General features: G+C 44.1%; 1 protein-coding gene across 3 annotated transcripts in view; it reads right to left on the bottom strand.

Moving 5' to 3' along the window:
• Positions 1-22,042, bottom strand: part of ARV1 (ARV1 fatty acid homeostasis modulator) — a 130,840-nt gene that overhangs the window by 84,847 nt on the left and 23,951 nt on the right. For all 3 annotated transcript variants that reach the window (XM_085612039.1, XM_085612038.1, XM_085612040.1), the window contains exon 2: positions 11,688-11,807. In XM_085612039.1, coding sequence (XP_085468165.1) covers positions 11,688-11,807 — 120 coding nt within the window. The remainder of the gene's footprint in view (positions 1-11,687; positions 11,808-22,042) is intronic.

Here is a 22,042-nt window from a genome sequence, read left to right on the forward strand (position 1 = left end):
CAATAAAGTACTTACCTTTGAACCGATAACACTATTTTCCTCCATAGGATAACATTGACTGTTTTTGTGTGGAGTTGGAAAATCTATGAAAACCTTTTACAACTGTACTAAATAACAAAAATGCTTTTACTTACCTGTTTACAGGAAACGTCCCAGTGTAGTATCCAGGTATACTACACTGTGTAAGAAAAGTAATCTGAAAGTAATGTACTGGCCATTTTACTAAAAAAGACCATTCAAAATATATGTATTTCCAAAGCATTGAATTTCTCAGTATCAGTACAGTAAATGAAAACAAAGTGCATATACAATTACAATCCAAACTGTATTACAACTGTATATTAACTGTAAAGTATGTATCACTTACCTGTGCCAGGCTTGCTTGGTTCTAGGAAATAAAATAACTAAAAGAATATTTTTTATACAAAAACAATTGGTCTGAAGTTCAGTTTTTGAGTGTGTGAATTCATTTGCTGACTGAGGGTGTACAACACATGCTTAACACTGCCCTCTGTTAAAGCCTTATTGCTCGACCACACTACCACAGAGAGTGAGGAGCTATCTACTTTACCTCTGCCTACCTTTTGGGTTCCACTGGACTCATTGCACACTATACCTCACTTTGGTATAGTATATAAAGAGCCAGCTTCCTACACTGGCACATCAGGAGCACTGAAGGCCCTACCCACCCAATAGTGAAAGCTCGTCCTGTTTGGCAATACAGATTATATAATGTGTGACAACCTCTGCCTACCTTGTGAACACCACTATAAAGTGTGCTTCACATTCCTACTTCAATATACGTATTCACATTACACCACATCAATTGTACACAGTGGCACAACTCAGACATAGTCAGACTACTAGATTACCTAGCAGCCTTCGGCTTAAACCAACTAGTCACTGAATCTACCCATCTGGCAGGTCATACCCTAGATGGTATTTTCTCCAATAACACCAATATTAATTTGACTAAAATAAAAGCCCTTCCATGGACAGACCATAAGGCCGTCCATTTTAACATCAGGGTCATGCAGCCTAATCATTATACTCAAACCAAATCATCTAAGGTAAAAACTCGACGCTGGAACAAATTTCAAGCCAACGATTTAGAGCTGGCCTATGGCCACTTCACTCCCTCGCTGGCGAAGGACAATAATGAAGCAGCGTCTCAGTTTAATGAATGGCTCCTGACAGCGGTCGACTTTGTTGCACCCGAAAAATTAGTGGCGATAAAGAGATCTAAGACTTCGTCACCTTGGTATAGCCCTGAGCTGAAATGTCTAAAAGTAACCTGCAGGAGAGCGGAACGTCTTTGGAGACAAGACTATAGTAAAGATAAGAAAACAATCTATAATCTTGCCCTCCAACAGTATAAGGAAGCAATCATTGCTGCGAAAAGACTATTTTATACAACTAAGATAGAGGAAGCCGTAAATTCCACTAAAGAACTTTTTAAAACCATCACACTGCTGTCAAAGTCACAGCAGGCTAACGCATTCAAACCAGATCAAGCTGTGTGCAATAAACTGGCTCTATACTTCCAGAATAAGGTGCAAGTGATCTATAATGACCTCTTGAACACTCGGATGTTAACGGATAAGCAATGTCAATTGTCTGATGAGGTTGAATCAACTCATTGCAGACTATCCTGCTTCCAGACAATAACAAACGATGAGGTACACAAACTTCTCATCTCCATAAAATCCAGTTCACCTAAAGACCCCTGTCCTCCCACTATTATGCACATGGCTGCTAGGAAAATCTGTGAGAAACTCACCCCTCTTGTCAATCAAGTTTTGGAATCAGGTAGTTATCCAGTATGCTGGAAAAAATGATCAGGCCAATTCTTAAAAAGCTGACCCTAGACCCCTCTGAATCGAAGAACTATCATCCAATTGCTGGCCTACCCATAGCAGCTAAAATTCTGGAGAAGTCAGTGAACAAGGTGCTGACTGACTACCTAGATGCCAACAATCTGCTGGACTCCACACAACATGGTTTTCGTATTTTCGTATTTGGGCAAAGCAGGCACAAGTGACTGCCCCCAGATGGGGTTTCGGAAATAGATTCTTGTCTATAGTAATTCCAAAGCTTTTAACAGAGTTCTTGGGTTTAGGGGGAGATCGCCTATCAATAAAGGCCAAAAGGAGGAGTTCCACAGGTCCTGCTTATTGTGATTGATAACAATCTCAATCTTATCGGAGATAAGTTTTAAATGGTTGCTATTCATCCAATCTTTTTTGAACAACATGATATTCTGAAAGAATTCCATGGATTCAGGTGAGTTGTTAATGGAAAATAGCAGCTGCAGATCATCAGCATAATTGTAGACTCTGACTGGTCTCTCTTGCAGTGAATTCACCAATGGACAGATGTATAAATTAAAAAGATGAGGCGACAGAGAAGATCCTTGAGGGACTTCACAGGTATGCTGGACCTTGGAGGATTTAAAAGAGGAAAGCTGGACAGACTGTGACCGATCCTTCAGAAAAGGTGTGACCCAGGCCAATGCCAAATCTTGAAGGCCTGTGGCTCTGAAACAGTCGACCAAAACCTCATGCTCGACTGCGTCGAAAGCCGCTGACAGATCCAGCAGGACGAATGCTTATGTAATGTCTCTATCAATTCCAGTGTCCTCCCACATATCGTTAATGACTGAGAGGATGATTAATTCAGTTGAGTTGGTTGGGCGAAAGCCTGCCTGCTGGGAATCAAATAAATTAGACATAAAGGAGCAGAGGTGACTGGCCTTTGTGTGCCTCCAGTTCCTTCACCAAGAAAGGCAATAGTGAAATTGGCTGTCAATTTTTCCGGTTGAGGGGATCCTCACCAACTTTCTTTTAAAGAGGGACCACTATAGCCTCTTTGCAAGTGTTAGATACTGTGCCATAGCTGAAGGAATTACTGAGTAGAGAGATAGCTATCTCAAAACAGTGTGAATAGACCCTCTTAAGAATTCCAGGTGGACAGATGTCATCAGCAGAGCCCGACTTGACTTTCGAAAGTAGGTGCAGAAAATCATCTGTGCTAATTGCGGGGAAAGCAGAGAGTTTGACAGAATTGCTATCTTTAGTGACAGTCACATTAATAGTAGAACTGTGGGGGAAACTATCCTTTATTGTCCTGATCTTCTCTATGAAGAAAGTGTTGAGCAGGTCACAGAAGCTTTGTGACGGTTAAATGGAAAGGATCACTCTATTAGGGTTAGACAGTTCAGATACAATGTGGAAAATTTCCTTTGACTTGTTTGAAGAAGCCAGGATTTTAGTAGAGAAGAAGGTTATCTTGGCTTGCTTAATTAGTATCTTATATTATTTAAGAAGTGACAGAAAAAAATGCATTATCCTCTATTATGTAATTCGCTTGCAATTTCCTTTACATAGAGAATGCGCCGGGGAGGGATAAAGGATTGTGAAGAGCCACGCAGCGCGGGACGCGCGCGGGCCGCGCCCGGGCGAAGCCCGGGCCAAGGGCGGGCCCGTCCTTGCCCGTCCCTGACCGACCCTGACTGGACTGGGCCATCCCTCTAACGCAGTTCTTGAGCCGTTGTGCTTAAGCTGAAGGTGCACATTCAGGTTGGTCGGATAAATACCAAGCATTTGTAAGCATTTGTAACGTCTTTGTCACCGAACTCCATGGGCCATTACTGTCCAGCAACATAGAGGCTGAATTTTATTTCTACCTGTTTCTGTGACTTTTCCCCATATGACTGTTTTATTGACTTGATCCATATTATCATTTGCATGCTGTAGTGCACGATGGCGGGCAGAGGGAAGCGCACTGGTGGGGGCGGCTCTGTGACAGGCACTCTAGACCATTTTATTACTAGAGCGGTCTCAGTTTTAGAACACGAGCTAGCTATCACTGAGCGTCGGTTATCCACAGAGTTAATACAAGCTAGACGCTCATCTTTGGGAATTATAGCCCAAGTGAAATCCCCAAGGAATCCAGTAAGGCAGGTCTTAGGTGATCCAGTTCAGCGAGATTCTCTGGGGGATAGTTCCAGTACAATACAGGCAAGTGCCAACGTGCCTGAGGCTCTTGGCGAATCTGTATCTATGATTGATAGTTCTTCTAACAACCTTAAACTGATTTCCACCTACCCCAAGACAAGGGCTAGCAGAAAACCCTCTAAACCCCCTAACCTCAAGAGGAAAAGAGATGGGATCACCCAGGGAGGGAGACAGGCGAAACATCCTAATGTCCCGATAATCCCTTCACCTGTGTTGGGTGAGAATCCGGCCGATGATCATCTGGTCTTGGCCGAGACTTCTGTTAGGTCTCATGACCCACCCCAAAATAGTGATCTGATCTCCCAGATTGAGAAAATGGTACGCTCCTTAGTATTGCCACTATTGGAGAGGGTAAAAATTGTTAACGAAAAAGTAGAACGACTTGAACAAACAGTTTTAGACAACTTTTGCTCTCTGAAAAATGTCATTAAATTCACTACTAAGGATAGAGAAAATCCCTCTAGGATAAAACCCTCCCAATCTGATCTGCCACCCCTGTCCACTGACCCTGATGTTTCACCCAAGGTTATTTCCAAGACTGTTCTTTCTAATACCTTGGCTAAGGACAATTTCACCAAACAAGGTGTTGGACATAAAAGGGATAATCCTATGAGTAATTCTGACATTCACACTACAAAAAAGTGTGTGAGTAATGGAGCTAATATGGATTCTGGAGCAAAAATTAGCTTTCTGCCGAGGGCTCATATCCATCTTCCTCCTGAATCTGCCCCTTATGTAGCTGTACTGACTGGTGTCCCCGAACTAAAAGAAGGTACTCTGGAATCCTATCAGCAACTCAAAAACAAAGTCACATTCTGGCTAAGTAGGAATAGACCTATCCCGAATCATCTGGATGGGAAGATCCTCTTCGCTAGAAGGGTTAGCTGGGTGGGTCCCAGACCCAAAGATGTTCCTGGGGACTCCATAATCATCAATTTTGAAGATAGACGCATAGTGCACTATATTTGTGACCATCCATCGGTTTATGTTCAGTCTAAAATTGGGGTTCGAGATCTAAGGTATTTCTATAACTTTAATGCCCATATATCCGCGAGATCTAGTGTAGTACAGACAAATTGGGGAACTAATGAATTATGTGATTCTATAGCTCTGGATTGACCGGCGCTTGGGACATTATTCCCCACTACCTCTTTAAACCTAAGTATTTCCAAAGGTAATAAAAAGGGGGGAAGAATGTCAGCCCACCTTGTAGATAATGGAAAGTCTAAAGTAATTGAGTCATCTTCCCCCATATTGGATGTTGAAATCCTCAGGGGACCTGAGCAGAGTTATGATAGCCAATTTCATGTATCTAGCCATGGAGCAGCGAGGGGATCATTGATCTCCTGGAATGTTGCTGGCCTAAAGTCAAAAATGGAATCTCCAGAATGGTTAGCTTTTGTTGGGGGCTTCGATGTTTGCATTTTTCAGGAGACTTGGTCCTGCGAACCTCAGTTTATGCAGGGCTTTTTGAACTTTTGTGTCCCTGCAGTTCGGGGATCCAAGGGACGCCCAAAGGGAGGTCTGACGACCTGGGTTCGACAGGACATATTTCCAGGAGCTAATGCAGTTTTAACCAATTCTGATGATATCCAACATGTCAGACTATCACTTGGCTCTTTGGGCGATCTGGATATCTACAATTTGTATATGAGAGGCCCTAATAAATCAGGCTCACAGGTTCTGGCACAATTGGCTTCTCTTATTGGTCAGCACTCAGTTGGGAGGGGAGTGCTTGTCGCTGGTGATTTCAATGTCACCTTCGAACCACTCTTGGATCCCGAATTTGGGTGGAGCGTTGATCCTGTGGAAGACCAACTCTGGGGAGTGCCTGAGCTTGACCTCAAACCTATAAAAAGGTGGTCCGAGACAATATTGCAGGTCAATGCCTTTTGTTACGAGGTTGGTGTAAGGGCTTTGAATGGTAGGACGCTGGGTGACAAACTTGGGGCCAACACATTTGACAACGGCCGTCACTCCAGTAGGATCGACTATGTTCTATGTAGCCTGAAACTATGGCGTTCTGTCCTAGATATGGTGGTCGTGGGTAGAGCTGAGAGTGACCACAATCCTATTTGTGTCACCCACCAATGGTGGACTCGTAATCACTCAGTAGTTGAGACCACGGATCTACTGATGCCGGAAGTGGTTCCTACGAACGACATGCGTAGACTCAAGTGGCGTGAGCTTAAGCTAAACCACTTGGCCACCGCCGACATAGACAACAAATTAGCTGACGCCTTATTGGTGCTCGAGGGTATTTTCCCCTCTGAGCCATGCTACACAGCAATTACAGAACTCCATGACAAGCTGTTTGATGACATAGGCTCGTATTTTATGAAACCCAGGAGGAAAGCTAATAAGACTCCACCGAAGAGTCTTGGGTGGTACGATGACGCATGTAGGCTATCTAGGGCCAATTTGGCTACTGCACTCTCAAGTGGATATAATGATTCTGTTCGCCTAGCTAGATCACTATATAAAAAAGCTGTAAGAACGGCCAAGAGGAACTGGGACGAACAACACTGGCTTGACCTAAAAGATGCATGTAGCACCAAAGACTCCCGGGCATTCTGGAACATTATTAAGTGGGGCAGTGGTGCGCGACCTGATAGCCCCTCAAATTACGTCTCTCAGGCGGAGTGGGTCAGATATTTCAAACCCCAATACGCCTGTAATCCCTGTTTAATTTTGCTTGGGTCCCAATTTATGTTCCCTTCTCCCAAGATCCCTTTTATATACAAGATGCCTTGAAGGCTCTGGGCTCTGTCGCCAGTGGCCGTGCCCCTGGGCCAGATAGGGTTCCTCCTGATGTCTTCCTTCATGATAAAGACAGTTGGAGCAAGTATGTTACCCTCCTGGCCAACGCTGTGGCCAAGGGTGCTCCTGTCCCTAAATCATGGAGGGGGGCTGTCATAATCCCTGTTTTTAAGAAGGGCGATAAGGCACTTCCATGTAATTACAGGCCGATCAGCCTGATAGCCTCTATACAGAAGGTGATTGGGAGGATGGTTTTGAACCAGATCCAGGAGTGGATAGACGACAACAACATTTTGTCACCCTTCCAAGCAGGTTTCCGAAAATCAATCAGCACAGTTGATCAAGTCTTTCGCTTTGTCCAACTTCATTGGCGGGTGGTGACACTGGGCAAAGGCAGCCTCTACGCAGCTTTTGTGGATCTGAGAGCTGCCTTTGACCTCGTGCCTCGTATTCGGTTGTGGGCAGTTCTGGAAGAGCTTGGTCTCCCTAATGAAATCTTGACTTTGGTTATGCGATTGCATGAGGCCAACTACGCCAGGATCCAATGGGGTGGGCCAGGTCAGGTTACCCCTGAGTTCCCGGTCGAGCGTGGTGTGCGCCAAGGTTGCACTATGGCACCCACGCTCTTCTCATTATATATTAATGGAATAGTTGATCTCATGCTTTCTGCAAACATAGACGCCCCAAGGTTGGCTGGAGTTCCCATTCCTATACTAATGTTTGCGGACGACACGCTTATCGTGTCCAAAACATTAAGTGGCCTGCAAAAAGCCCTGTGCTTGTTTGACAACTTCTGCCTTGACTACGGTCTGGAGGTTAACGTGACAAAAACAAAATTCATGGCCTTTAACCCCCACGTGAGTTCCCGAAGAAAAAAGGTATTTATGAATGGGCAGCCCCTGGAGGCGGTAACTAACTTCACGTACCTTGGTATCCAGATATCAAATGATAACAAATGGCGTAAACACATTGAATTGGCCACCCTGCGTTTCAAACAACTGACCGGTGCTCTAAGTAGGGAATTTAGCAAGTCATTTACAAAACCAATAAGCCCAGTACTGCAAGTGTATGAAGCCAAGGCTTTAAGTTCTGTGCTATATGGGGCGGAGCTTTGGGGTTTTAACCAGTTATCCCTTTTATCTAGTGTTGAAAACAAATTTTTTCGGAGTATAACTGGTCTCCCCCAGAGTACTCCACTGATTCCACTTAGACACGATTTAGGCAGGAGGTCTATTTTGGACATTGCAAAGCTTCGGCCGGTTTTATACTGGCGGAGACTCTGGACTACTCCCGAGCTCTCCCATTACGCCAATGGTCTCATGGACATTATAAAAACTGATGTTTTCCACAAAATTGTATGGTTAAAGAGTTTACATGAGACACTAAAAGGAATGGGTATGGAGGTGCTATGGCATGACCCGTTGACTGCCCGGTTTCCATCAAAGAACTCCCTTAAAAAGGCATACTGGGATAGGGTAGATCTCCAGGTATTGAATAGAGCCTCAGGGATGTCTGCTAACTTTCTAGAAGCCAAAATTGTCCCTGCTCTAGAGTCATATTGGGACCTGGTTACTAATACGGGGGACAGAAAACTTTATTTCCAGTTTAGAGCTGGGTCTCTACCCCTTAGATCCCTGACAGGGAGATGGGATAGGAAATTGGAGGAATCGTGCCCTGTATGTGGGGCTGAATCAGAAACAATTGCTCATTTCCTGTTTGTTTGCCCGACACTTATTACTCCAAGACGTGTCTGGCTTTCCCCTTTGTGTAAGGCACTTGGTACCAGGAGCAGTGCTGTGGCACTTCGAATCTTGCGCACTAGTTCTCTAATAATTATTTCAGTGGCCCTAGCTAAATATCTGGGTTGGGCATGGTCCTTACGAAGAAAAGCAATTAGGAATTCCCCAGATGCTCTGCTAGAGAACACGGAAGATGGGCTATTAATGTGTGTTCAGCCTGGTCCTTTAGTCTAGTGATCCAGGACGTGTACTGATAGTGTGTTTTTTTCCTTTATAATATTTTAAGATCTATTCATCAGCACATTACTTATTTATTGTTCCTCTTAATACTTTTTAATGTATTTATATCTGTTTGGTACCATTGTGGGCACAACAATTGTGCTATTGTTTTTATGTTTGTGTCTTTTATGATTCATTTTAAATCGAATAAAGACTGATGATGACGATGACGATGACGAATGCACCCACTTATCTTATGCTTGGATTAAACTGATGATCTAGGATCTCCAGCAGCCTGAAACCACTTCACCGACTTTCAGTTCACAACTGTTGTGCTTTAAAGGTCTTTGTTCATGTTACAAAGCTTTCTATTCTTCCACCACTTCTTTGACACAATCCCCACTTTATTTCCTATCTGCTCACCAGGTCTTCAATTTCCAGGTCTGTGTGAATGAAAGAGGGATGCTGATCCAGCCGCAGTGGAACCACTGTGAGCTTTGACGGGCTATGACCAGGGGGCTTCGAAAGCATGGGGCCCAGTGAAGAAGTGTGAGATAACTCTCACCTCCCATAGAACAGCATTCTGTGAAAGTGAACTGGTTTTGAGTGTCTGCAAGTACACAACTTTTATTTACATTAAAGATTGGGCGGAAGGTGCTGCACCACAAAAGTTATCAAACAGACAGACTGCAAGTTTAGAAATGTGCTGATGATGTGGAGAAATTTGATCATGTGCAATGCAACTATCTAAAGCCAGCATGGGTGCAGTCCTGCACTTTTTTTTATAGAAGATGGGCAACTTAGCGTTATACCAATAAGATTAATAGAAAGTGGGCCCCTGGTACTGTACCTGTATATGTGGAAAAGTCGAAGCAGCCGCCATGTGATAGGTAAAGGAATGCCCAGACTGCTCAAACTGCTAATATTTTTAAAAATCACGTGACAGTGAAATGCAGGCCCAACTTAAACTACCACTTGAAAACATTGAACTTGAATGTATGCCAAGATAGGATTGACCAACCTAGTAATTTGGGGACAGAAATGAAGATCACCTGAGAGTTTAAAAGCACAAACATGCTGCAAATACCAACACAATTTAGCAGTGGCTTGTAACTGTACCAATACACATGTACATACACAGAATCACTCTGAGTAGGCACTGACAATCTAAGTACACCTCTGATGTCTGCTTTCTATTTTACCAAGAGTTCTTTGTCCCTGTCATTCCTGCCATAATGATGAGTGATTGCCAATTCATCCACTGTTCGTCCACCACTTTACACATCAATCAACTTGTTAACCTATCCATCTAGTCTTTTATCTTTCTGTCCACTGCTGTCCCTATTAATTCAGCTCCACCTTTCTGTCTGGGCACCATCATCGCTGAAGCTTGCATTGCCCACCAGTGAAAAGGTTTACTGCCTTTCTATTTACTGTGTTCACATGCATGGCTGTGGGGTTCTCTCTGTGTGCATATGTGACTATGTGTCCGCTACCTCTATGCACCACTGTTGTTGTGTGTGGGTCTCTATGGGTGTTTTTTATACCGGCATGTATGCCTCTAGAGTTGCCTCCGAGCATGTGCGTATGCACTACAGGGAAAACTAAACCTACTGGTGTAGTCAATGTTTGTCCTTTCTTTGTTTCATTTTTCTGCCTCCTTGCATATTCGCATTGTCCTGACAACATGTCCGGATTCTAGAACTAAAAGTCGAGAATGACATACTTGTGGGTCTGCCTTTGCAACTGTCGGAGTTAACGTTGCCTGGAGCACCCCCAGGTATGCAAAAGAAATTGGCATCAGCTATACCCAGGAAGTAGTGAAGCATGTGGAGGCCTTACATGATGTAAATGCAATTGCATTTATATAGCGCTTACTACCTATGACAAGGCGCTGAAGCAATTTACGTCAGGCAGGACGCTGCTTCGGAACCCACTTTTAATGGTTACATTAAGTGTTATTGGTTACTGTTAGTTATTGGGATTAGTCTTGTGCGCTCAAAGCAAACCATTCCATGCAGTAATTTCAGCATTTTTTGTGCTGGACTTAAGAAGTAGTGGTTGGTTGCAATTATTAGTGAGGGGGGGGGGGGCTCAAGCACATGGTTGGTGGGATTAATGCAGGAGTTTGAGGAGATTAGGTATTGTTAGGTTGCACAGGTATGATTTCAGGGAAGGAGGAGAGATTGTGATCTAGTAAATGAGTTGTGAGAAATTTGCACGTACATATGTCGGAATAGGTTGTGCTGTGAGAGGGGAGGCATGCAGAGGATGGAAGGGAAGAAAAGGAGCATTTGAATAGAGACGAAATTAAGTGGGGACAAACAGAAGTTTTTATTAAAGAACAGTTTTTGAATGCCGGAATTAAGGAATGTAGTGAATATTTTTGAGATAGCATGCAGTTTGAGGACACAAGAATGTAGAAAGAAACATTATTTACTTGCAAAGATTGTGCTATATTGGAAAACATTTAATAGGAACTAAAATCAAGTTAATTATCTCTCCGCTGCTAGGCTACTGCCAGTCTACCCATCCAGCTAACTCAGTTGGTCAATTCAAGTGTTGATAGTGAAAAATAATGGCTGGACGCATATGTAGAGAAAATACATGGGAAATGTACACGTCATCACATATTTCCAAATAAAACCATACCGCTAACACATAACACCACAACATTTGAAAACCTGGCCACAAGATGGAGTTAACGACACAAAACGGATTTCACAAGATAGACACCCTACCTGGTTTGCTGGCAACAGAAAAGGCCCATTTTATGCATGAATGTCTACGATGGAGGATCAATGGGGGTTAGTGTTCTGCAAAGCCCACATTGACGGAAGGAAACGCAATTTAAATCAAATATAAGGCGCCAGCTTACTGTTTCAACCACTGCTACAAAAACATATTAACATAAGACGTAACACACCAGAGAACTAATATAAGGTAGTCATACGTTTATCTTGGTGTTGAAAAGGATATGTCTGTAAGCCTGGGCCTTGCAAAGGATGGCATTAATTAAGATGATGACGGGGTCGTACTCTATGTACTTATCCACAGGCTTGTGGCAGGATTTCTGGAAAGAGCAAACAGAAAGACATATGTCAGGGCAAGCAACGTTCGATAAACATCTAAAATTGTTAGTACAAATTAACCTGAGATTAAATGTGCTGTATCGAACTGCAGCAGCGTTGATCAGCTCGGGGCACACACATTACCTGGGTTTCATCCAAATTGGTCTAGAGGTTTCTTGAAAAATTATCACAACAAATGTTGGCACGGTAACAGTTTAGTCCAAAAGAATAAATACATAAAACACACAACCTACAAAACTAAATGAAAACGTATAGTAGAGAACAGCAGTCTTTGTCCATTTGTCTCCATTTTCATTATGGATTCAGTGTGGAATTAGAAGGCAGTAGGCCTCAGCGACGAGACAAAAAGTGTCCTTCAACCAAATTAAGAAGACCAGCCCTTGTCACCTAACCTTCCCACCTGTGCATCTCCCTACATGTCCCTCAATAAGACCAAGTGAAATACTGCAGAAGAGAACCCTTTAGCTGGAGGCCAGTCAGAGATGTGCTGTTTCCTATGAGCCTTGACCTGTGGCTATGGAGGTCATAAACAAGAGCTGATGCGTTGCCAGTAAAATGTCTAGAGAGGCAAAAGCAGTCTACGAACTTACTTTGCTCATACATACCTGACTAATGTTATGATTTGGGGATTAGTTCGTGGGTTACGGGTGGCGCCTTCGCTCCTCCAACAGACTAATGTAACAATCTCACCAAGTGACCAGACGTCTTTTGGAGTGAGCTCTCAAATCATTAAGTGGGGTGGTTTGTGTTGAACCAGTATGACCATCTTTAGGGCCACCACCAACACCCTCATCAACTACAGAGCTAAAGTAGTGCAGCTGGCATTTCCCCAAGTCGCCTACACAACTTTGACCTCTGCTCCATAGAGAGAGCGGTTTGTATGTGAAGGTTGCAGCCTGGGCACATGCGGAGTATTGGAGCAGCGTAACATGCAGCGGTGGTCAGCATAGCATGCGGCTGTGGTCAACAAACATGGAAAACTACAAACGGTGAGAAAATGGGTAGAGCTGAAAAGATACATAAACTAAAAGACACTCAGAATTGGGGGAGAAATCTAGGATGACACAGCTTCATGGGGAGGGGGAATCTGTGGTAAACAAACGAAGATCTGAATCCAGGTTAACTTAAGGTAGTGTTTATGGAGATAGTAAGTTCAGGATAAAAGGTACAAAGAGCCCCACCAGGAGCAGCCTTCCAGCTGCTCAGCCCATCGTCCAACTGACAACCTCACTCATCCAACATTCCACAGCATCATCACTCACCAACATCCCACGCTCACACTGGCTGAGCAGCAGGTAAAACACTTCTCCCTTCCTCACAGTGAACAAAAACACAATGCAATGGTGGAAGGAAAAAGCACAAATTGGTAAAATAACATGCACAGAAATCTGAAAAGGATCCATTGCGAAGACCTGAAGATGGTTAAGGGTAAACCAGTTAGGATAAAAAGCAAGGAAAACACAGTACAATGGGCTTTGCAAGTTAACATCAAAATGCAGAAAAGCACAGGAGAAAGTGACAAATTGCATGAATGTTAACATACAGAAATACAATAATAAGAAATGACAAATGCCCACCCATGTACTCAATGAAAACAACAAACTGAACTAGGAAAATCAGTCTTTAACCTCTTCAGTGCCCATGACGAGATAGTCTCGTCATGGAGCACGGTTGCGCTGTGCCCATGACGAGACTATCTCGTCATGAACCCCGCCCGCTAATGCAACGCCCAGCACAGGGCGGGGAAAGGGCGGGGCACTGAAGGGGTTAAGCAGAAAGACAACACCTACCCACATCCACTCCCTTTCCACACAAAACAAACAAATACCTTCCACACAACACAAAACAAACCAGCAAACTGCTACACCACGCACAACCAACCCCTTATGCCACAAACATACCAGCTGGCCAGGTTGAAAATGAACGCGAATACACAGGGAGCCAAACCACAATGGTGCAGAAGAAAGCTTGCCACAGAACAACACAAACACCAGATGAAACCATCCCCCAAGCTGTAAAAGAGAAAGGAAAGGGAGGACATGCACACATACAATCATCGACCACAATGCCAAAGCTAGAGGTGAAACCTAATTCACCTACCAACCACATAAGGTGGTACACACAAGTGACAAAACCAGTCAACTCAAAAACCATACCAACAGGGTGACTTACACACACCCAATACCAGGGCTGAAACCACAATCAACCACTAACCAAACAAGAGTGGTAGACACAAGTGACCTCTACCCAGTCAACTCGAACACAACGCCCACCAGTGTGACAAACCTATGTCATCCCACAACCACACAAAAGTGGTAGACACCCTCAAAACCATACCAACAGGGTGACTTACACACCCCCAAAACCAGGGCTGAAACCTCAATCAACCACCAACCACAAAAGAGAGGTAGACCAGAGTGGCCCCTACCCAGTCAACTTGAACACAACGCCCACCAGGGTGACAAACCTATGTCAACCCACAACCACAAAAAATAGTGGTAGGCCAGAGAGGCTCAGCACTAAGAGCCTTCTCGTACACACACCCCCAACAGTGAGAGATACGCAAACTCCCACAACAAAGACAAGGGTATAACCCAGAGTGACTTCAAGCGTAAAAGTAAACTCACACAAACACACACATTCAGTAGGAGACTGAACTAAGTCTCCCACAACCACAACAAGGTGGTAACCCAGAGTGACTCAACAACAAAAGTAATCTCACACACCATGCCAACAGGGTGACTTACCAAATCAACCCATACCCACAAAAGTCGTGGAAGACCAGATTGGCTAAACACCAAAAAGCCTTCACACCACCAACAGAGAGGGATTAACCAACCCCCAAAAGCACACCAAAGTGGTAACCCAGGGTGACTAAACATCAAAACGTCAACACAAACACCATACCAACAGTAGGTGATTCCTCCCACAACCACACACGTGGGATCACTGAGACTTTAAGCCAAAAAGACAACCCACCCACAACACTTGTAATAATGAACAATAATTAGAGTGAAACATTTCCACCATGAGTTAAATGTATAGTCAACAGAAACTAAGATCTTAAATAAAGAATAAAGCAACAAAAATCAAAGCCTCTTGAGAAAGACCTGAACACCAACTCTCCCCAAAAGTCAGCGTAGGCAGTAATCCTGTGAAAGTTACACAAAATAAGCAGGTTAACACGGAGACGCTTGTCAACCTGAACGCCGTGTCGCCGAATTGCTCACCGAAAAAAATATAAGGCTCAACGCATTTCCAAAAGATGAGGGGACACCGACCGGCAACAGGGAACACAGACACGAAACTTCCTCATCATAGAACGCACGATAAATGGAAAGTTGAAGAAGGCGGCGGCACGCAGACTGACGGAGAGCCGCGTGACTCCAGGCACGTCCATGTAGCGCAGCGTGGAAGTAGTAGAACACAATGCAAGTCGAAGACAGGGCTCGCGCTAGAGACAATGGACGAGGAGATGCCGTTGCGGGTAGGTGACAGTTGCCAACAAAATTTTTAACTTTTGAAAGCATCAGGCACAGCGGTCGAAAGTTAATACATAGTTACCTCAGACGCACCAAAACACTGCACCAATCCATGTAATGCAGCTGATTGAAGGAAACACATCGGCGGGTGGAAACTCCTTTTCGCAAATCCGCTAATGATACGAACTTCGGGGACTACTCACAGCTGCTGCTCCAATTGACACAGACACAGGGGACACTTGAGGCCAAACGCAACTCCATAACCCGCACTGCGAGCCCCTCACTCGATGCTTCTCCTCAAGGCATGAACAATGGGGCTCCTCTGTCCACCAAACAGGGACAGTGGGGACTTGTTTTGCTAATTGCTCTGAGCACTTGCCATTGATAATTCCACACGGGGGCTCGACGCTCCTCACGACAGGGACACCTCTTCAAGTGGCAGCACCCCAAACGCTCTTCCCCACAAAGACAGAGGGAAACTCCTTCTTCCTCAAAGCTGTTTGTGACACAGACTAGAGGGAAACCTCATATTTGTCGCTCCTCTGGGGAACTCCTCTTGATGGAGACACTCTCCCAAGGTAAATCGACACAGACACCTCTTCCAAGGTTACAGCAGCCAGGAAGAGGGAAAGTCCAGCAGGAACTGGCAAGCCTGGGTTGGGGCCGACGGACTTGTGGTCACTGGTGGGGCTCATGGCTGCCAGCTTGCTGTACACACCAAACACAGATACAGGAGGAGTTTCTTCAAGTTAAACTTCTTCAGTTTCAAGTTACTTTAAAGCTTCAAAGTCTAAACAGGTAGCACACGCAGGTTCTTCTAAGTAAAATCGTTGTCAAAATGTTGTAATTAAACGAAGATCCGACTCCAGGGTAACTTAAGGTAGTATTTATTGAGACAGTAATGTTCCAGGCCCACTCACCTGAAGTACAGGTACTGCGGGAACGAAGATAATCCCATTCACTCCTACCCAGCGCCTCGACCCTCCGTGCTAAACTAATATAGCACAAGCGGCCAATGCACCGGGGGGAAGGCAGGAAGGAAACAGGGAAGGATGTGATGACACTGATAGGCTTCTCTCAGGGTCTCACTGGGACTGTAGGCACTCCACCAAGCATATACAGAGACATACAATAGAAAAGGAATACAAACATTAATAAACAAACACCCCGAAGTGAACTAAATCATAACATCACAAATCCCTTGCTCACCCCTTGCTGTTGTGTAGTAGCCTCCGTATGTATCGGAATTTAAGGCATTCTTTAAATCATACAGGGACCAAAACATCCACAAATTTGCCCAGAAGAGAAGTCAGAATAGTTCAATACAGTGGGAAAAACACTCAACGTGAAAAAACCCGCTGTTATGGGAGAGTGCATATACACAAAAAGAAACAACCAGTGCACTAGAAAACAAGGAAAAGAAAAAAGGGAAGGGTAATCCAGAACAAGAAACGAGGATAAACAACTCCTCGCTAACCTGACCGCGGCAATAAGGTCCCAAAGTCGAAGAAACAAGAAGCCCAGTTTGTTTGCTCCAGCCGGAACATAACGGAATACTCTGAGGACCCAACACAGCCAAGAACTTCTCCAGGTAGCAAGCACTTCGATCATCAGCCAGGTGCAAGGACACCAAAGGCCAACTCCTTCCAGGGCAAGGAACCGGAAGCAAACCCAACTGAGGAGGAACTGAGAGAGGGCTCTAAAAACACCCCATCCCGCCTCCAAATCCCAACGCGACTGCACAGGAAAAGGAACAGCCAGCACTGCCCACGCACAGGGGGAAAAAAGAAAAAGAAAACCCGCCCACACCCATGAAACAGAAAAACAAGGAAGAAACTGCACACCAGTACCGCACAAACAAGGGCAAACATACACATAGAAATACGGCTAAGGACAGGGCTATCGGACCGCAACAGTAAGTTCAGGATAAAAGGTACAAAGAGAGCCCCACCAGGAGCAGCCTTTCTGCTGCTCAGCCCTCAGCCCATACTCCAAATGACAGTCTCACTCATCCAACATTCCACAGCATCATCACGCAGCAACATTCCACACCACACTCACACTGGCTGAGCAGCAGGTACAACAGAATCCTAACTGCCTTAAGGGATAATGCCCAGGCTGAGTCCTAGAGTGAACAAGGGCAGCTATCCAGAAGTCAGCAGAGACTATAGAAGTGGAGCCTAAATATACCACAATAGGGAAATTAGCAGGGGTGAGATAAGCTTGACAGTGGTAACCCAAGTTTCCTGATTTTCCCATAGTAAATGTGTTATGTCTGTTCAGAGGGCCACGGGGAAAGCAGGAGCTAGTGGGTCCACCCATGGTGGTTGAGACCTTTTAACTTTGATGTCCAGGGGCCCAGCATACTGTGGGCTTTACGTAACTGTATCCAGATATTACACAGCAACAAACATAAGACTAAAACAACCCAGGACTATTGGTGTCACCAATACTTATTAGCAAAATCAGATTTTGCTAATAATTCCAATTGAACATTTCAATCCTAAAAGTATTAGACTGTGATTTGTACAATTCTTGGACTGTCAAAGCAGTAGTGGTATTTCGAGTGTCTAACTCACACATGTTCTCTCATTTACACCATTTTCCTCTGCAATTTCTCACTATTATCAACTTACCTGGCTTCACACTGAGGTGCACCATACTGTGCTGATTGCAGGCAGGCTGAGCCTGGTGTTTCCCAGGGAAGAAGCCTGTTCTTGGAGTTAACTTCTGATGTGGCCACAGCATTGTGTCACTAAACTGCTGCACAGTAAGGTCAGTTCTGCCTAGCTGGTGGTGGTGTCGTCCTGCTGTCATCAGGAAGTGCTCTCTGTCTCCCTCTCAGCCTCCGGTCCTTTGACAGGGCAAAGGCTAGCTGGTCAGCCACTACTGCTGGGATGGGACAGCACATTCCGACACAAGTGACCAGGGGCAGGTGGGAGTTGTTCCCTAGCTTCACTAGTAGTCATTCATTAGATGTGGGCGAGCCAACAAATTAACTAGGTGAGCAGAGCTAGGAGTCGGCTCTGGTTTTAAGAGACCATGCTCAAGTTGAGCCTTAAAAATATTTGGCAGGTAAATTATGAAACGAACATCATGCTAGAATATGATACAAACTCATCACAATCCAAAAAAGTGTATTTTTTAATAAATGGAAGTGTTTCGCCGTAGATCAGATTATACCTTTCCATAAGTATTAATTACAAATTTGAGAGTTTTTAAACATGAAATGGGAATCTTTCCTGCCCCGCTCTGAGGACAATGTTATTACTAAGAGGAAAGTCTCTTGTCATATGTACCCCATATGTGGCTTAATTTTTTTTTTAATAGATGCCTGAAGCACCACTGTAGCCTTTTACATCAAACACAACAGCGGTTTTTATATGGGGCACATCTGAGGCTCAAATATTTGAAGGTGTTCTCTTACATGATTCTGAACAACAAGCATTGGAAAAGCCAATACGTCTTGGCAATCCGAGAGCTATTGGTGTTGTCAATGTCTTTTAGCCATGTTGAATAACAGTGAGTCAAGCCACACAACATGGTAAGGGGCGAAGGGCGGTTGGGGAGAAGGTAAACTATCAAAATAATTGTGGGGCAAGTCAAGCAACACAACACGCGAGAAGAAGGAGCGCAGTTGTGATCTTAGCGTCCATGCACTAGCTGAGCCCTGAAAATATTTGCTGTGTAAATCATGCAACACACCACTTAAAATGAACAGTTTCTTCAAAATTCATAAAAGTGTTCTGTTTTTAACATGTAGAAGGTACGATTTACATGCCTAGATATGAGCAGCACTTACAGCAAGTAAAAGAATGTAGCAAACATGAAATAACAAAGTGACTTAATTGAAATACTCTGATAAAATAGGGTTGCATGAAATTTAAATGCTGTGCGCATTATTACTGCCATTGCTAAAAGACATTGTAATTTATATGGAGTTCAGGAGCTAAAAATGCAACCATTTGCAATGCAATAGGTCTCGCATTTACGAGAGTTTAAGCTATTGTCATTTACAATGGCAATAGCTCAAACTCTCCTAAATGCGAGACCTATTTCACTTCAAAGAAGAAGCCGCCATTGTCCGGGGCTACTTGAAAGTGAAAGTGTGCATGGCGATGAAAGCACGTCGTGCCTCCAATAGGAGAAACCCATTAAAGTAAAGAGTGCTTACAGACTAAATAAGACATACCGTGTCGCAACAGAAGTAAAAGGGACAGTCGCCATGGGAGGTTACAAATGCAGACAAGGCGGTACCATGGAGGGCCCACAAGCCCGCGTTTACAAACGACAATGGCACAAGCCAATGACAAATATGGGCGGAGTGTGAGCTGGGCTTCTAACCCATACTCCAGTAATGCATGCCTCGCAGCAGCGCATGCGCTATCCAGGCTCGACCTAAAAAAGAAGGTTTCGGTCCAGCAAAAAGTTTCTTTTGCCAGGTCGAAATGGCAGTTTAAAAATGCACACACAGGCTTCAATGCCAGGCCTGAGACGTGTTTAAAAGGGCTACTTAAGTGGGTGGCATAATAAGTGCTGCAGGCCCACAAGTAGCATTTAATTTTCAGGCACGGTGTACATGTAGTATCACTTTACTAGGGAAATAAATTAAATGTGCCAAATGGCTGTAAGCTAATTCTACTATGTTTAAAGGAGAGAACACATGCACTTTAGCACTGGTTAGCAGTGTTAAAGTGCGCAGAGTCCTAAAAGCCAACAAAAATGGATTCAGAAAACATGAGGGTGAAGGCAAATTAGTTTGGGGATGACCCTGCAGAGAAGGCCAGTCCAACAATCATAATGATTGCTGCTACCTCTGTCACACAAGGTGGAAGTAGCTTGAGTAGGTGTGACTGACTGTAGCTCTGCTAACTTGGGAATGACAGCAGCTAATTGCTTGGCATCGCAGAGTGAGTGTATCCTTTCTGAATGATGTTCAGAAGTCAACTGTGACTTTATGCATGGTTGAATGGACAGGAGGTGGTTATACTGTTTTAGAGCTGCAGTAGTGGAGTAGAACCCTCTATCTCTTTCACAATGGTTGCCTCCCCCTGATATTGCTTCTAAAATTGAGGAGCTTTTACCATGTGAGCCTGCCTGAAGGAATGTTTGCTGGTGCATAAGACATCAACCTCTGTAAACCCAAAGATATGAGCGTATCAAGATGTCCACATACATCTGTCTGCACGCATTCCACAAATGATGTTGCTTGTAAAAAGGTCAATGATCATCTGTTGTGCTCTGGTTTTAAGGATGTTAATCCCAGTAAAGAGTCATCAAAAGTACCATCTGGGGGCATATCCCTGGCCACATGATCAGACAACATCATCATAATGTGTTTGGAGACCACCTGACCTTAAGTAAACACCATAAAAGCGTCTTGTGTAACTTGGGTTCAAAAGTGTAGGATGTGCACATTTGATCCTAAGGCTACCTGTGACATCCTCCTGGCACAGCATTAGAACTTGGTGTTCATAAGGCACTGACACCGATGACAACTAACTTTTTATTTTATTTGCTTCATCCTCATACTGTCTCTTTGGTGCTCTTGATAAAAGAGGTTAAGACAAGAGTTTTTTCAATTCACTCATGAAACCACAACAGAGTCCATATGAACTTGATCCTTATGGAACAAGGAATCCTTGGGATGATCAATATGCTTCTATTCCTGATTTTGTGGATATTATGTGGTGAAGGCTGGTATTAGGAACATTTAGACGGGAGGCTCCAACATTCTGGAACTAAATCAGTATTGTTTCTTGGTAACTTAATGAGTTCTATGTTTTAAAATATAACAGAAATAGAAACCGGGAGTGAAGAAACCGATATATTCAGTAATTCTGCAGCCTTTTTGAAGGTCTCTGTGAAGGATGACACTTCATTTGAAGTAGATGGCTTTGTTTGGCTGCCACATGTAAAAGGAGACAAAGGAGAAAAGTCAGGTCCTTGCATCTCTAACTGGACAGTAGTTCTCAGCCCACTAAATATGAAAAAGTCAGCATGAACGTGCACACGGGTCAGAGGGAGTCTGGTGGTATAGGAGAAGGTCGTGTTGGATCTGAGTAGCTAAAGTGAGAATGGGTGTTCTGTTCAGGACTGGGAGTAAATCAGAGCGAATGAGGAATTGTGCTTACTGGAGAGTGAAAAGTAGGATTAAGCTCCTGGATTCTATAGCTCAAATCTTCAACGCTTTAGAAGCATTTATGTTTTTCACCATACATGTGTGAACTGTGTAAGGAATATTCCCCCACATCAAGGCGAGCCTTACACATTACCATCAGTCAAGTATTTCGTGCTAAACAACCCCTGGTCATCCCACGATGCAAGCATCTAAAAGAAGACTGTGACTCGGAATATTAAAGGTATGATATTTTTCTTGAAAGCCAGAAGCTGTTCATCTTCCCTTATGGAGTATTCCACAGGGGAAAGACAGTACCATGGTCTCATCTTTTTGTAATCTCTCGGGATTTAAAGAAGCAACAGTTCAAAAATGTAAAGCCATACTGGAAGAAAATGTTTTCATGAATATCGTAGACGCAGTAGGGCACTTAAATACGCAGCTATATGGGCCAGCGTCGAGGCCTCATGCCAATCTGGGGTGAGCCGGCAGTCAATTAAGTTTTTCGATGCCGGTCAAATAATTTGTCTCTTGGAGAATTTAACCTCTATCCTAGAGGTGGCCATTTTCAGCCGCTTGGCGTTTCCGGATATCCCTCTACCTAGCTCTCTACAAT

This window comes from Triturus cristatus, chromosome 6, assembly GCF_964204655.1.
Source record: "Triturus cristatus chromosome 6, aTriCri1.1, whole genome shotgun sequence".
NCBI classification, from domain to species: Eukaryota; Metazoa; Chordata; class Amphibia; order Caudata; family Salamandridae; genus Triturus; species Triturus cristatus.